At 48.1% G+C, this 17,689-nt stretch overlaps 1 protein-coding gene across 1 annotated transcript in view; it reads left to right on the top strand.

Annotated features, from left to right (window-relative positions):
- RUVBL1 (RuvB like AAA ATPase 1) overlaps positions 1-17,689 on the top strand; it is a 37,443-nt gene that overhangs the window by 8,534 nt on the left and 11,220 nt on the right. The window contains exons 3-8 of the mRNA XM_036911552.2: positions 1,486-1,618; positions 9,206-9,357; positions 12,448-12,537; positions 13,326-13,475; positions 15,162-15,225; positions 16,576-16,774. Coding sequence (XP_036767447.1) covers positions 1,486-1,618; positions 9,206-9,357; positions 12,448-12,537; positions 13,326-13,475; positions 15,162-15,225; positions 16,576-16,774 — 788 coding nt within the window. The remainder of the gene's footprint in view (positions 1-1,485; positions 1,619-9,205; positions 9,358-12,447; positions 12,538-13,325; positions 13,476-15,161; positions 15,226-16,575; positions 16,775-17,689) is intronic.

Raw genomic sequence — 17,689 nt, 5'->3', positions numbered from 1 at the left:
GTGAGGCACCTGGGCACAGGCCTGAGGGAGCAGTGAGGCTGTGGTGGGTTGGAGTGGCCCACCTCACTAAGGGGGCAGTGTTCCAGAGGTCCACACCAGGCACTGCCATGGGGGGATGGGGGCCTTTGTGGCCACACCTTCCAGTTTCTCAGAAGGAGCTAAATAGCTTGATTTTTTTATGTAAAATTTTCCAGTATTCAAAAATAGGTAACAAACTGGGTTTAAAAACACACCTGAGACTGTGCGGGGTAAGACAGACCAGTCTATGGGCAGTCAGTTTGCCGTGTGTGATCTAAACCCAGGACGGTCCTCTGAGAGATGAGGAAATGGGGCACCAGCGATTTGCTACGTGTCCAAGCTCAACTGAAAAGTAGTGGCAGAACCCAGGCTAGAGCCCCATGTCTCCCCTTGGGTCAGTGTTTTTGTAGTGCACAGCTGATCCTGTAGTGGTTCTTCTGCCTCAGAAATACCACCAGAACAGTTCTGGAAAGAAAGTCCAAGAGGAACCTCTCCTGGGCCAGTTTCAGACACTGTCTCAGAGATGCACTTTGTCATCGTTCTGTATTGAGCTTGTTTGCTTCCTTAGTCCATACGCCCTGGGAACTGACCTTACTCAGGGCTTGTGTTTCAAAGTTGAGGAGAGATGAAAACGGTTTTAAAGGCCATGGCATTTCCAGGCCTGCATCAGCTTTAAAGCACTGGCTTTACTTACTTGATGTTTGATCATATATCTCTTAAGTGTGCTTCTGTTTAGCATCTGCCAACTGTAGTTACCCTTCCAAAAATCAGTTTATAGTTTACTAGGCCACAACTGCTCATGTCTTCAGAATCCTAGCTCACATATCATTCTGCACTGTTCGTGGGCCACTTATTATAAAGTGGACATCATGTAATTCATTCTTTAACTACTGATTTCTACTGGGTTGTAGACTAGTGTCTTTTGTATCTGTAAAACCGGAAGGCAGTAGCTCAAAGACCCAGCGGAGGTGTTCTGAGCGGTTAGGTCAGGACCCTGTTTTGATACTGAAGGAACAGTTTTGGAAGACTGAATTGTAGTGGGAACATGAACTCTGGAACCTTACTGCCAGAGTGTAAGTCCCCACTCTGCCATTTTCTAGATTGGTGTACCTGGTATGTGCTATTTAGTCTCACTGTGTCCCAGTTTCCTCCTCTGCTAAGTGGGGAAAATAGTGTCCACGGTACAGGGGGAGTGGGAGGCTCTTGTGCAGCCCCTAGAATCAGGCCTGCCTGCTAAGTCTCTGAACAATGACTTATATTTAGGGATGAGCAAAGATGCCACTTAGGTTATAAATTGACTGCCTACAAAAGCCATCAAACATTTACTGTGTGAAATTTGCCAGATGATAAATCTAAAAGGACTAGATTTTCAGTTATTCCTGATTAGTAATTTTTTTCTAGCATATGTTTCTGAATGATCATGTTTTCCAGAATATAAAACAAGTGTCTTTCCTTTGTTTTCTGTAGACAGCTCTAGCCCTGGCCATTGCTCAAGAGCTGGGCAGTAAGGTCCCTTTCTGCCCAATGGTGGGGAGTGAAGTTTACTCTACAGAGATCAAGAAGACAGAAGTGCTGATGGAGAACTTCCGCAGGGCCATTGGTGAGTGTCACGTTCAGGGGAGGGGCTGTTCTCGCTTGCCCAGCACATGAAGCCTCTGGTGTGAAGTGCCCTTATGACTCACATTTGTTGCACTGCTGTTTTTCTTTTGGCACCATCAGTGTTATCTTTGTAAACAAAACTAAAACAGCTTTTCTAATAAGTGCTTTAGCAATCAGCAGATGTGAGCCCTAGGTGCTGGGGTTTGTCGCCTGACAAAGCAGGTGGGGCCACAGAGTGACTTCTTAAAAACAAGTTGGCTTCCTGGAAACCTTATTATGCTTTAGACATGATTGTCCACTGGAAAGGTTCTGGACCAAAGCCAGAATGCCCTTGGGTCCTGGATGTTGCGCCAGAAGAACATAGCCTGTGGGGGAGTGAGGACACCATGTGGGGCCTCACAGGCTGTGAGGCTTGCGGTGCTGACCTCGCAGGGCCTGGAGCTGCCACACTGAGAGCTCATTTGCTGTGTGTCTAACTCACAGGCAGGCCCTACATCGATTATAACCTTAATCAACCCCCAAGAGGAAGGGCTCAGTCTTCATTTTTGCATCTGAGGAAACAGGCTCAGAAAGTTAAATAACTTGTCTACCGTGCCAGGTAGTAAGCAGCAGAGCTCCGGATTGAACCTGCATCTGCCTGAGTCTGGAGCCTACACTCTGAAGATTTACTGGAGGAGAAAATGGCCTCCCTCCTTCTCACCTCTTCCCAGCCTGGACTTCCGGGGCAGTCTCCTGGCCCCATTCCGCCCGCGGGGCTCTGGGAGAATCCCTGTGTCCCTCACATGTACTTGCAGAAATAGCTTATTCCTTTTAAGATGTTAACAAATCCTTGATGAGTCTGGGCACTTGTGAGTCTCTTGATGGGATGGAATTGCTGAGTCATTTGTCAGAGTGCCCACACCGTTTTCTAACAGCTTTGTGGTCAAAACAACTTAAGTAGTCCTCAGAAAGAAATTTACTAGAAAACTTCTAGGAAATTACAAAAGTTTAAAAGAGAATGGATTTGTCTAGTCCCAAATTCTTGCCTCTAGACTGCTAAAGTCTAGGTTAGGGAAGGCCATGCAGGGTTAGAGGAAAGGCTGTGCAGGGCCTCAGGTTATGGTGAGGGCTTTGGATTTTTCTGGGTGTCAGTGGAAGGCTGAGAAGTGGGGGTACAGGCAGGAAGACCATGAGCAAGACCAGGGCCTGGGCCAAGGTGGCAATAGAGGTGAGAAGGAAGCAGTTGAATTCTGGATCTAGTTGAATGGTAGAGCTGACAGGACTTCCCAAGGATGAGATGTGGGGGCTGAAAGAAAGAGGAGGGGAGGTGGTTCCCAGGTCTGTGATCTGGGGTGATGGGAAGGTACAGGAAGGAGCAGATGGAGTGTTTATTAAGTGCCTGCCGTGGGTGTAGTAAGCAGTGTGTTCTTTGTAGCCCCTGTTCCTGGCACACATGGGTGCTCTGGATGAGAGAGGAGGGTGGGCTTTATAGCAGATGAGAAACGAAAGCCTTTAGCTAAAGAGAGTCCTCCATCTGTAGTGGTAGACACCCTGTGTTTTAGAATAGAGTTTGAGTTGTATTTGGAAATTGGGAGGTGTCCTATAAAATCCTTCTTTTTGGCTTCTTGAGAGAAGCTCTCACTCCCCGCCAGCAGCAGCCGGTGGGTGCTGAGCAGGCACCCTGCAACCAAGAGCCAGCGTGTGCCCCACCCAGCCTTGGCCTCTGTGAGCACTGCTCTGCCTAAGCAGGTTGCCTGCCCGTTGCATGCAAGCACTGGAGTCTGGGGCTCTGTCTAACCAGAGAGGTTGTCAGTCATCTCTGTAGCTGAGTTGTGTTAACTTTGAATATGGAGTTTTTTAAACTGCAGACTATTTCTTACTGGAAATGTATTTTACCATGAAACACTGGATTTTGGTGTGTGCCTATTTTATTTAAAAATTTTATTTTATTAAAAAAATTTTATTAAGGTATGATTGATATACACTCTTATGAAGGTTTCACATGAAAAAACAATGTGGTTACTACATTTACCCAATTATCAAGTCCCCACCCATACCCCATTGCAGTCACTGTCCATCAGTGCAGCAAGATGCCACAGATCCACTATGTGCCTTCTCTGTGATACACTGTTCTCTCCGTGACCCCCCACACCATGTGTACTAAACATAATACCCCTCAATCCCCTTCTCCCTCCCTCCCCACCCACCTTCCCCCACCCCTCCCCTTTGGTAACCACTAGTTCATTCTTGGAGTCTCTGAGTCTGCTGCTATTTTGTTCCTTCAGTTTTGCCTCATTGTTACATACTCCACAAATGAGGGAAATCATTTGGCATTTGTCTTTCTCCGCCTGGGTGTGCACCTATTTTAAACTGAAATGTAACATACATCTAGAAAAGTATATAAATCATATCTATAGTTTAGCAATTAAATATGAAATGATGCTTATGCAGTCAGCACTCAGCTGTAGGTACCCAGCGCGACAGTAACGTGGATGCTCCCCACGTCCTGCCTGGGGCCCCACCTAGCCTATGCGGCCCCACAGAGCGCGAGAGCCATGGGGCAGTGGTTTCTGGGCTCATCCTCAGCCTTTCCGCCCCTGTGTGCATCCCGAGGCAGTGTGGCTGGATTTTGCCCTTCAGCCGCGTGTCTTCCTTCTTCAGCAAAGTTCACATTTATAAGGTTCAGCCAGTATTACTACACCTAGCGCTCTCTTTGGATTTTTACATAGTAACTGGAGTAGCAGTGGAAATCGCTCACCTCACAGGACCCTCCCCAGAGTTTAAAATCTTCCTGAGTACTTTAAAAAATTTGATGAACATGTGCCTAAGATCTGAGCTCATTAATTAATAAATAATAGATAATAAATAAATAAATAAATAATATTAATAAGATAACAGTAAGATATTACAACTGGTTCAGATATCTGTGTACTTTTGAAATGCATTTTTATTTATTTAAAAAGTAATCTTCTGACATTAAATCTGCATGTAAGTCTTCTATGTTTAGGTGGCTTAAACTTAACTTAAATGCTTTAAAATGTGGAAAAATAGAGGTAAATTTCCTAGGAATCTGTTCTGTGGCTGACCGGTTTCAGGTGGAGGGGGAATGCAGTTCCTTTGATGGCAGCAAGGTGCAGAGAAATTTCCTGATCCTGCCACAGAATAAAAAGGCAGGCCATTGACTCTCTTCAAAAAGGAACTCTGCCCGTCTTCCTCTGCCTTTGAATTCCTGTGAAGTTGGCAGAGGGGATGGGGAGGAAGCGGTAAGCTGACCAGGAATGAAAAACGAGGAGTCTGTGCTGTTTCCTTGCTGTGATGAAGGTCGCTGTCAGGGGTTTAGAAACCTGAGAAGCAGATGAAACCTGTGTCATTTGTGTTGTGGTTGCCAGAGATAGTGCCGCCCGGCCCCTCTCCTGGCTGACAGCCGGCCTCATTGTCCGCCAGCCCCGTCCCCTACCCGCCTGTCCGCACAGGACAACTGCTAAACAAATCCAGGGACTAGTGAGAGATGGGCATGCCTTTCTTCCCCCACTCGAGGAATTTCATGTCCCTGTCATCTAACAGCAAATATAGGGAAGCATTCCATTTGAAGGAATTCATCTCTGTGGGATACAAAAGTTTTGATTTAAAAAAAAATTCATTTTAAAAGTACAGAACTTTCCAAGTATGTCACCATCTTCTGCTATATGCATGTTTGGAAAAGTTTTGTCTTGATGTTCAGAGACTAAGAATTTGGAAAGGCAAAAATGGAGTGTACCCTCTCTTTTGGGGCTATTCCAAAACTTGCATTTGTAGGCTGTCAGATTGAATGAAGGTAGAGTAAAACTTGTCCTGAACTTTACCATCTGACAGAGGCTTTGTCCTGTTCGGGTTTCTGGGGAAAGAGGCAACCAGTTCACTGATAAGATAATGACCACATTTAAAAGTGGCAAGTGACGGAGAGTGTCTGACACACTGGCAGTGTTCCTCTGTGCTGTTGGGACATTTCCATATCAGAACAAAGGTGGCTTGGCAGGGAGGACACGGAAACGGCATCAGGGCTTCCTGCCTCCAGAAGGAGCCTGGGTCTCCGCACTGGGAGCACAACAGAGTGCTTCAGTCATTCTCCAGATGAGTGTTTCTCTGGCTGTGCACTGGGATCATATGAGGAGCTTTTAGCTGACAGTGATGGCAGGATCCCAGGCCCCAACATGCAGAGGTAAATGGTCTGAGTATGGCCAGGGCGTGAGGAATTGCAGAAGCGTCAGGTGCTGCAAACGGGTGAGAACCATGGCTGTAGATGCCAGCGAGGTTTAGAGCAGTGTTTCCTAAACGTAAGCCATCAGTGTTCTTCCTTCACCAAGTCCCATGTGAATTATTCACTGAAATCTTTCTTTTGAAAGTGACTTGGCAATTTTGTGTATACATACAGAGAAGTGCACAGAACATAAATATATAGCTTGGTACATTATCATAAATTGAAAATCCACTGGATGAGCACCCAGTCAAGAAAGAGAGCATCACCGATACCCAGAAGTGCCCTTCATGTCCCTCCCCAATTGCCATCCTTCCTTCCTTTCCTAAATTAATGACTGTCTTGATTCTAACATATGGTGTAGGTACGCCTGGTTTTGAACCTCAGATACCTACAGTCATGTGTGTGTTCTTCTGTGTTTGGCTTCTTTCCCACACTGTTACATTTGTGAGATTCATCTGTATTTAGCCCTGCCTCTTGCTGATTGCTCTGCAGTATTCTGCCATCTGAGTAAAGCACAACTGAATGATCTCTTCCACTGTTGGTAGACACTGGAGTGTCCCAGGGCTTGTTAGGAACAGTGTGGCTGTGACCATTATCGGCTGTGGCGCTTGGGGTACACATGCAGCCATGCAGGTCTACACCTAGGAGCTGAATTGCAGGGTCATAGGATAGTCATATCAGGTCAACTTAGGCGAGAATACGATGTTGTTCCTAAAGTATTGATTCCAGTTCACATTCCTGCCAGCATAAGAACTTTCTGTTCTGCATCCTTGCCAGCCCAAGGTATTGTCAGTCTTCGTAATTTTAGTGGTTCTGGAGGTTGTAGAGAAGTATTTCTTTCTTTTCCTTTTTCTTTGTAACTTTGTTTTGGAAAATTTCAAATGTACAAATAGTAGACAAGTGGTATAATGACCATCTCCCGTTGTCCCACCATCAGGCATCAACTCAGTTAATTTTGATTGTTTTGTAGCCCCCATTTGTCCCTCAGATTATGTTGAAGTTCATTGCAGACCTTTTTTTATCTATAAATATTTCAGTATGCATTTTGGGAAGATAAGGATATGTGTCTTGGGCAAAATGTGTAGTAGATGGAGACGAGGATCACACCCCAGGGCAGGCAGAAGGGAATGGTGAGGTATGACACATGTTTACTGGAAAGAGAAAGGACTGAGCAGGTATGGGGGAGATGGCTGTCTGGGAGCTGGGCCCCTGTGCTGTGGAAGACTAGAACTCCAGTCCAGGGTCTAGCACGAAAGAGGAAAGGGCCCTTTGCTTCACCTCTTGGGGCTGACTTCTCCTGTGTGAAATGGAAAGCACACTCACCCTGGCTGCATCACAGGGCCAGTCACATAGATGTTATGGCACCTCCTGTTGTCCTCACTCCTCAGTGCAGATCACACAAGGCTGAGCCGAGAGCCCTCTGTAGACTGGCTGCCTGGGCAGGCAGAGGCCAGTGTAATCAGAGGCTTGTAGTTTACTCCTCTTGGTGTGGCCTGCCAACCTTCCCTAAATTGAGGAACCCCTTCTGTACACATCATCAACTAGTCTGGCCCAGTGATGTTTCCCTGCTCACCTTTGAATTGATGGCAGAAACAGTGATTTAGAGTGGCTTTTTTATTGATGTTAACAGAATCCTTAGAAAATAGATTACTAGCTATTATCTTACCTGTGGCTTGGCTGTTTTGGAGAAAGCCATTTGTATCGCTGGACCTAGACTTTGGGAACTGGGGAGAGAGAGGTTGTGCATGCATGGAGAGAGAGAGAGGAGAGAGAGAGTGAGTGTGTGTGTGTGTGTGTGTGTGTGTTGTGTATGTTTTCAGAGAAGCTGTGTTCAGTAGTGTGCATTTATCTTCCTGTTTTAAGAAAACTTTCAGTCACTAATGATTATCATTGCTTTGTTAGAAAAACCCAATTTCTTTTTTCTCATTTTATGTAAATGTTACGGAACATAATATATATATACATACAGAAAAGAGCAAAAATCGTAAGTCTATAGCTCTGTGAGTTTTCATAAGGTCAACACCCAAATCAGACCTTACTCCAGAAGCTCTAGTCTCTCCTCCCTGTCACCCTGCACCAGTGGCAGAGCCATGCCTGTATTACAAGAAAGGTTTGACCCAGACTAGGTCTGGGATTTAGTGATGAGGTCTGGGGCATCACACGGCAGCCCCTTTAGAGAGCTGGGGCTTTGCATGGGATGTGCGGAAGTATCTGCAGGCAGATTTCTCGGGCACTGGATGCTCTGCCTGATGGTGGCTGCTCTCCCTCACATGATGTCCTGCACTAATCCCTTCACGTGTGCGGCTGTTGACCATCTGGCAGAGGGCTGGTCAGGTCTGCAAGTCCTGGCAGTCCCGTGTGCGGGGCTGGGGGCAGGTGCAGGTTGCCCTGGGAGTGATCCAGAGGGTGAGGAGGAAGGGTGTGTGGGGCAAGCTTTTCAGAAAGGATGAGTCTTGACCTGAGAGTCGGCCAGGAGCAGTTGGTGAAGCCAAGAAGGAAGAAGGGTGCTTGAGCAGCAAGAACACTGTATACAAAGGCATGAAGTCATGCTCTCAAATTTAATTTGACAACAATTCTTAGTTTGATGTTTGACAACAGGCATTTATTGAACAGCTAATGTGGGTGATGTATAGAGTAAGGGGAGACATATACCATCACATACAATATTCTAATCTAAAAACTGAATGCTTTATTATGGTGGGTGGGTTTGCTTCAGACATGATTACAGCCCAGGAGAACTTGCAGGCAGCCTGCCACACTAGTGACTGACACCTGGATGTTTCTTCCTGGGATGCTCAGGGAGGGCCAGCCAGAGGCCCGGAACACCTGGCAGGGTCAGGCAGTATCCCTTGCTGTTGGCATGGACCTCGTTCATGTACCTTGCTCTGGTCTGACAGCATCAGGAGAGGGGTGTATGAGTTATTCCATTGGTTTAAATAATTTCCTTAGAGCCCCTTAGGCAGAAAACAAGGGCACTTGTAGTTGCTGCTCTAGTGGAGTAGACTAGTTCGGGTTCAGACCTTGATTCGAGGCTAACGCTCAACTTCACTCCCTTGGAGGTGTAGCATGTGTCTGAAGCAGTTTTGGGAATTAGAGCTTGTCTGTCTAGTTCTAGATTAGAACCTAGAAAGTCTCTTTGAAAAGTTGACATGAAATTGTTTCTCTGCATCCTGCATAGCAACTCCAGTGTACATGTGTTTGTAGTGTGTTTCTGTTAGAATGACACTCTTGAATGTGTATTAAGAAGGTTGACGTGTCAGTTCTTGTGACATGGAAGTTTTGTTGCTAAAAAAGGCTATAAAGGTCTAAGAGACACAGAGAGGATGTGAGAGAGAACTCTACTTCCCAGGACTCATCTGCCATGTCTTCCAGGGCTGCGGATAAAGGAGACCAAGGAAGTTTATGAAGGCGAAGTCACAGAGCTGACTCCCTGTGAGACGGAGAACCCCATGGGGGGATATGGCAAAACCATTAGCCACGTCATCATAGGACTCAAAACCGCCAAAGGAACCAAGCAATTAAAAGTGAGTACATATCTGTGGGCTCTTTTCTCTTGCTTCAGCACCACATGACCTGGGGCAGGGGTTGTAACCTCTCTGCTTCCAGTTTCCCCGTCTGTGCTGTGGGTGACGATGTGTCCGTCACAGGGCCATCTAAGGATGTAGTGTGTATGAAGAGGTACCGGCCACAGGCTAGTGCATAGGACTCGGTGAGGATGGCTCTTACTTTTCTTACCTACCCCAAGGACACAAGGACACTGTGTATATTAACATGGGAGTTGTGTGTTAGTTGAATCTGCCCCCTGCCATCCTGTGTCCCAGGGGCCCAGGCCCTGGGCCTCTTTGTGAAGCGGGACATTCATTCTTCAGTCATCAGCTCCCGCGTGCACAGAAAGCAGCGGCACTGAGTGGTCTGCTGAGAGCTGAGTAACGGATGGGGGTAGGGGGCTTTCCGAGGGGCCAAACAGAATCCTGATGGCAGTTTCGCGTGTGTCAGAGCCTAGACACCACTAGCGGCTTCAGAGGTTGGTTCTGCTCAGGCCAGGGTTGTGTGGAGGAGCCATAGTGGTGGCAGCCTGGCAGGTCCCAGATGAGCTTCTTCAGACGCCATCCTGCCACCTGGAGGATGCAGCTTCAGGGACGCCGCCTCAGGGAAGAGCATGGGCTTAGGAGTCGGACAGAGCACAGGGGACAACCCAGCTCTGCTGCTGACTGCAGTGTGGCCTTTGCAAGGGACTGAAGCTCTGATCAGTAGTTTCTCTATCTGTCAAGTGGGAATGATTGCCTGTGTCTCAAAGAATGCTTATTAGCATGAAGTTGTAGCTGTGGGTGCAGCACCTCATTACCGGAGAAGTGGTAGACATTGATGTTATTGTGAGAGCCTTTAGTTAGAGGGCTGATCTGGCTTGTAGACTTTGCCTTATTATTATCAATGGTAAGTACCATTATCATCATAGTTCTTAGGCCTGGACCAAGTGCTTCAGCAAATACTTCATCTCTTGTCATTTATAACTTCCCATATGTATGTTTGTGCAGGTATATAATTTCCTCATTTCACAGACAAAGGAACTGAGGCACAAAGCGGTTAAGCAGCTATCCTAGGATCATATAGCTACTTACATAGCAGAGTGGACTCTCTTGAGTCCTAACTGTTATGCTGTTTGTGCTCCAACTTGCTGTGTGACCTTTGGGAGTTCATTGAGCTCTCTGGTCCTTCGTTTGCCTCTTGTGGTAGATTGACCATATAATTTCTCTATCTTTGCTCCCCTCTGCTATTTTATGGTTCTTTGATTCTGTGAGGTGGTTTCTTGGTCACTGCTTTATGGAGATCGTAAAAATGTCACTTCTTCAAAGGGCCATTCTTCTTTTTCTTAACAGAATTTCCATCTCAGGAGCTTGCCTCTGCTGATATCTCTTTTAACCCTCTCCCCTTCTTTCCCATTCTGTATTAATTAGATTTCTTGTAGGATCTGCCACCTTTCCAGTAATTACATCTTCAGTCAATTCATTTGGGAAATTAACCAATATTAAAAGGCTTGAGGTAAAAAAAACTGTACCCTCCAATATAGTATAGATAAAATAAGGCCTGCTGTTTAAATTACAGCTACCCATGAGGGTGATTTGCACAGTTTCTTTAAGAAAATACCATAAGGGAGAAGGTGAATTTTTTTCTTTCAAAATGAGGACATCTAGCTACTTTGAGCATGTGTACGGAATTATTTGGATAGATGAAGTTCAAACACTTGGTGTGTCTGTAAGTGTGGAGGAGAATAGCATACTTGCCATCATCATCAGTGCGTCCCCATCCAGGCCCTGTGTTAGGGGCTTACCAACCATGTCCCTCACAGTCATGGCTATGCCCCCCAAGGCGACTGGGCCCCCACCCTGCCAGTGAGGCTGAGCCCCAGGTCTGTTCCTCTGGTTGCTGTTTGTGACAGCTTTATTGAGATACCATTTTAAACAACATTCACCCATTTTAAGTGTACAACTCAAGCTTTAATCTATTTACAGACTTGTACAGCCAGGACCACAATCCAGTTTTAGAGCATTTCCCTCTCCTCCCAAGGAACCTCATTCCCACTTACACTAGCTCCCCTGTTGCACCCACAGCCCCTGGCAGCTGCTAATTTACTTCCTGTTTCTATGTGCTTGCCTTCTCTGAACATTTCTTATAAATGAATCATACAATGTGTATTTTTTTGTGTTTGGCTTCTTTCTGAGTCTGAGCTCTGGGTTTTTATTCTTTAATTTTGTTTGAGACAAAACCCAAGTTTTTTTCACATTATATAATGTGAAACTTAACCAAAACTGTGCTCCTTGAAGTTTAACCAAGAGAAAACTTACTTGTAAATACTGATTTCCTTAAAAAAGATGCTGTCCTAGATTATTTTTCACCAAAGGTAGCCTAAATCTGGATGATCCAGAGAGAAGCAGTAGCTCCCAAAATGTGCCACTTCCCCTTCCTGGAGGTATAAGCAGGCAGGCCCAAGGGAGCAAACACCGGGATTTGAATCAGAAGGCCTGGGGAAGATCCTGCTTCTGTTTCCTTTTGAATATTTCACCTTTATGATCACATCTGGGTTGCCGTTAGATAGATGAGGAAACTGCGGCTCACAGAGCCTTATCCACAATCACAGGCACACAGAATGCTGGCCACGAAGAGTAAGCAGTTTCTGGCAGGCACTTCGGTTGCAGAAAGTTCCAGCGCCACCTGAGGCAAGCAGAGCGAAGGATTGAAGCAAGGACAGCAACCTCAAAAGGAGGTTTTAGGCCAGTGGTCCCATGGGCATCGTAGGCCACACCTAAAAGCAGTCAGAGCCATATTTGCCAGTTAGCAATCTCAGGAGTAAAGGAAAGGGAAGCATGAGTCTCCTCTCATGCCCCTCTCCTGACCTTCCTATGCCCGCTGTCCTGGTCTCTGTAGGACACCCACAGCCCCACAGCCAGTCCCACACATCCTAACACGCATGCATGCACACACATGCAGATACTCTCTCCATACTGTCCTTAGCTACCTCAGATCTCTTATGGGAAGGTACTGTACAGTATGTCAGAAATAAATATTGTATGTGTTACACATCTCTGATTCTCATTGTTTCGTTTTATTATTTTAAGCTGGACCCCAGTATTTTTGAAAGTTTGCAGAAAGAGCGAGTAGAGGCTGGTGATGTGATTTACATTGAAGCCAACAGTGGGGCCGTGAAGGTACAGCGACCATTTGTTTGCCTGAGGAGACGGGGGTGACAAGCAGGTTGCTTCCTTGGGCAGCTGGGGTGTGTCGGGAGGGGCTGGAGTCTGGTGCCACGTGGATGGGAGATCAGCAGCTGCCCCTGTATGTTTCCCAAAGTTCGCTTTCCCTTTGTCTTCATTCTTTAACCTTCTCATGGTTAAAACAGTCAGTCTGTTAGAAAAATACCTAAACCTCTTTAGAGGGGGAGGACGGGGTGAGAAAGCAAAACAGCTCTGGTCATTTCCAAATTGAAATGTGCAATGCATTTAATCTTCCTTTTATCTCTTTGGTATTTTCTTCCCAAGATATATGCATGTGGAAAGGAATGCTGCGTTAGTTGGCATTCTTTCTGTATCTGATTTTCAGTGTCCTGTACAGTGTTGCTCACTGTTTAATGGATGAGCATAATACTTCATATCGTACAATAAATCACCCACCTACAAAAGAGGCTGAACAGCTCCCTCCGTCTCCAGTTAATCTACTGGATTTGCCCTTTATCAGGAATTGCATACAGTTAAAAGAAAGGCGGAGAGAAAGATTCTTGGGGAAAGTATCAGGTGTTTTTCACCTGGGTTTTTTGGAGCCCAGTGATGAGCAGATAGCTTCTCTCTTGGCAGCAGGGAGTGGGGCATATATGGAGTTTGTCCAGTAGGCTGTCAGGCCTGCCATTGGGAACTGAGACCTTTATCTCACTTAGCCTTGTGCCATTTGGGGACTTGGCAGTGAAAACTCACCAGGCATTCAGGTTTCTCTCTCTCTGCAGAGACAGGGCCGGTGTGATACCTACGCCACAGAATTCGATCTTGAAGCCGAAGAATATGTCCCCTTGCCAAAGGGGGATGTGCACAAGAAGAAAGAAATCATCCAGGATGTGACCTTGCATGACTTGGACGTGGCCAACGCGCGGCCCCAGGTACTGGCCCGACCTGGCACACGAGCCCTAGTGCGCTCCGAGACTCTGCGAATGAATTGTCAGTCTCTCTGCCCTTTCTTAGGGCAGATGGTCCTTTTCTATCTATAATGTTCAGCAATTAACATTGACATGAGCTCGGAGGGACTCCTTTGTTCCAGTTCAAATGCTGGAGTCACAGATGATTTCATGTGTATTGTTTCTCTTTCCAGCCAAGCCTTGGCCCTGAGCTAGCCAGCTTCCTCAGAGGCTTCTCTCCAACAGTGGCCTCACGCCTGGGATTCTCGTCTGTGGGTGGGCAGGAGGTTTGAGCACTTGCAGGATTTCAGAAAGCTGTGTCTGTCCCCTGGCTTAGCAAAACCCCCAGTGTCTTAGCTCTGAGAGGGCACTGGACCTGCCCCTCAAGCCACGTAGCAGATGGCTCCTTAGGCCTTGATTAATGAAATGGGGAGAGTACAGACCCACTGTATGACATCTCTGGGAAATGTGATTTCAAAAACCCAGCTCTTCCTGCTGATGGCCTTTCAGTCTGCTCTCCTCCTCAATCTGAAAGGGCCACCTCTCCATTAGCAGGCACTGGGCTTCCTAAGCTGGAATGTGGTCCTTGGGCGTTTTGTCCCTTGGACTCTTGGCCTAGAGATTGCCAAAGAAGCATCTGGGACCAACAGGTCCCCCAGTTGTGGAACAGCTGTCCCCACACCAACCTCCTGGGAAAGAGCGCTGGGCTGACTTGGAAGTCAGGTGTTGCGTCACTCCAACACCAAGAAGCTCAGCTAGTCACTTTGGTCCCTGGGGGGGTTTTCTGTGATTGAGGGCTCTGATTTTGAATTTGCTCCTCTGTGAAGAGAGTGCGGAAGTTTCTACCTGGCAGGGCTGCTTAGAGGAGCAGACATTATCAGTACTCAGGAAACTTTTACTACCTTGTGTTGAACATTTAGTGAGCTCCTTGGTGTCCCAGGGCCTGTAGCCAACAGGTAATCACAAAATGCTGGATAAATGACAGAAGAGCAGCCTCTGCTTGCTGACGGCGCTGTGAGGAACTGGCAGGGAAGGCACAGGCCAGTGGTGAGCCTGTTAAGGCCCCTCTGTGGGGCTGGGCTCTCCAGACTGAGCAGCTCTAGGTCAGGAGCTAGGTTTACGTGCCTAAGTAGCTGAGTCTAGTGAGAGGAGGCACGGGAACAATCAGGTACGGCCTTCCACTTTGACAGTCCATCTGTCCCCAGCGGAGCCAGAGCTGGGGAAGGGCCTAGGGGTCAGATGCCCCACAGAGGGCCTTTGACCTGAACTTTAGTGGATAACTGGAAGATGCCCAGAGAAGAGGGTGCGCTTCCTGGCAGATGGACAAGAATACGCACAAATCTTGAGTCGTGAAGGAGCTTGGGTGTTGAGGGAGGGACTAGAAGTCCCGTGTGGCTGGTCAAGGAGTAGGGGCGTGGAGAGATGCGGCTGAGGAGGTGGCAGGGGCAGGTCCCAGCCCGCTTGTCTTTCCCACAGAGGGTTGTGTTTGCTGCCTGCAGGTCAGGGTAAACCTCTGAAAAATTGCTCTGTGTTTAGAAGCTTCTCCCGCATTCCAGGGGAGTGTCCAGGTCTCCACCCCTCAGAACCCCATGTCGAGTTGGCATTGGGAACCGCTGGGACGGGGGTGGCAAGGCCCTAGAAAGCAGGACTGACTGTGGTCCTCTTGTGCAGGGGGGACAAGACATCCTGTCCATGATGGGCCAGCTAATGAAGCCAAAGAAGACAGAAATCACAGGTAAGAGAAACTGCAAGGCTGGAGGGTGGGAAGCAGAGCGGGCTGGCCCTGGGTGCAGGTGGACAGGGGACTCTGTGAGTGGGTGAGGCTCGCACCTAGGAGTGCCTCAGGGCCGGTTCTGGCTCCCTCTGTTCAGAGCCGGCTCTGTGCGGCTGCCCTCGGGCCCTGCGTGCCCTCTGGCCCTGTGTGCTAGCACCCCCTCTTGACTGTATTCAGTATCATCCTTGTAGATGGCACGATCAGTCTCTGGTCCCTTTGAGGCCCCGGAGGTGTGGATTGTGTCGCCCAGCTCTGCAAGGTAGAGTGCATGCAGCAGGCTCCTGCCTCAGTGCCTTGCCTGCCCCCCTGCCGACCACCCCACTCCTGGGCGGATGCAGGGCAGCTTCCCTGCACTACCCAGAGCTTGGCAGGAGTGTCGCTGCTCCCTGTGGGCTTTTAGTTTACCTGCCTCCTTCCCAACGGGTATGTCCCACTTTTCCTAATTACCACCTAAAGCTTGGTCACCATAAAATGTTAAACATTAGAGCATCTGTTTTCTTTTAAAGTTAGCCAGTGGAGTGACCCAAGACCTTTCTGTTAGAGTCACCAAGGGCAATTTCTGTGTCTTGACATAGCTTTGCTCTTCCCTGCCTGTGGCTTTCGTGGAAGATGCATCAAACATTAATGTTCTGTGTCTCTGAGCAGCTCCCTTTTGATGACAGGGCAGGAGCTGGGTTTGAAAATGACAGCTGTCACCTTAGGTGGGTGATATACCTTCTGACAGACACACCCTTTGTGGAGCTCTGAGTTTGGACCTTTCCTCAGAACCTTTCATTCCCCGCAAGAGGTTTCCTTCCAGAGAGGATTCTGAGCACCTTGGTCTTTCATCCAGCACTTAATTGAAAATTAATTAGCCGAAACTGTGTCACACAGGGCCAAAAGAAAGGGCTATTTACCCAGCTGTGAGCAGGGAAATTTGCATATGAAAACCCATTTCATCCAGGACTCCCTGTCTCTGAGATCCAGCTTGAGGGTGGGGGTCAGGGCCGGGTAATAGAATAAGGCATGGTGGGGAGTGTGACAGACAGCAGAGCACAGGCCTTGTGAAGACGTGCAGAGCATAGTAAAAGTCATTTTCAAAGCAGCAAACATCGTCAGGGGAAGCTGCCAGTTCTATGACTTTTAGGTGTGATTATCCCTATTTTCAGATGAAACTGAAACCTGGAGTGGAGACACCACTTGCCCGGGGTCACTTAGCTTGCGGTAAAAGCAGGCATTAGGCTTGGGTTCAGATGGAATCGGATGGGGAGAAGAGAAGAGGTGACGGTTTCCCCACTGGCACTGACCTTGCCTGTCCTCGCCATCTCCTAGACAAACTCCGAGGGGAGATCAACAAGGTGGTGAACAAGTACATTGACCAGGGCGTTGCTGAACTGGTCCCAGGCGTGCTCTTCGTTGATGAGGTCCACATGCTGGACATTGAGTGCTTCACCTACCTGCACCGGGCCCTAGAATCTTCTATCGCCCCCATTGTCATCTTCGCATCCAACCGAGGCAACTGTGTCATCAGGTCAGTGGCTGCCGCCGTCCGTGCTGCTTTCCTACCTTCCTCTGGTTGGTCTGTTCCTCTGGGATCACTTGAAATCCATAACGTCATGAGTCGGGGTGGGGATGAAGGGAGTCATGTTCATTTTGAGAGAAACATGCCAGAGTGGTTTGCCTTCAGAGGTGGTTCCCACGTCAGCCTCACCGCACCATGGTCACCAAAGGCAATGGCCACCTGGTGCTGAGTGTGGGCCTCCTGCAGGGTCTCTGCAGTCACAGTGATAAGATTTGGTTGCTCAGCTGGAGGGGGCAAAGGTAAGGTGAGATGGGCTGGCCTCGGGCGGGGTTACACACGTCACCTTCTTCTGTCCCCGCTCTAGCTGTGGGAGGTAAGTGTTCTGGCTTCTGTGTCAGACGAGGAAACAGAATGGCGGCATGATTTGCCCCTAGTGATAAAGCGGGGCGGAGAACCCAGGTCTTCCCGATAATGAAACCAATAACCACATCAGTATTTTCTTTCTATCCCAGATCTTCTTGGAGCCACAGTGGCACCTGCCCCCACCCCCACTGCTAGCCTGCCTTTGGGGAAGGTAGAATGGAAGGTGGGTGCTCACCTGATGCTCCCCCTTCCAGGATGAGCCCATGGCTGGGCTGGAGGCCTTTTTTGAGATTCTTTTTCTCCTGAGAACACTGTAGGCCTGAAGGCCCCAGAGAACATGGCATTGCCTCAGCTCTCAACCCTGTGCCAGTATCCCTGCACTTGGTAGTTTCTTTGCTCTTACAGTTTTCTGCGCTCCTATTTGAATGTCAGGGCCTGGTCCCAGCAGTGCTAGGGGCATGAACGGGGTGATGTGGAGCGGTGAGGGGAATAGCCCTGGAGGCAGCAGGGGTGGTAGGAATCTGGAAAGAGACCCTAAGGCCCAAGAGTGTCTCAGCACAG

This window comes from Manis pentadactyla, chromosome 1, assembly GCF_030020395.1.
Source record: "Manis pentadactyla isolate mManPen7 chromosome 1, mManPen7.hap1, whole genome shotgun sequence".
Classification (NCBI taxonomy): domain Eukaryota; kingdom Metazoa; phylum Chordata; class Mammalia; order Pholidota; family Manidae; genus Manis; species Manis pentadactyla.
This window is presented reverse-complemented; position numbering and strand designations above follow the sequence as displayed.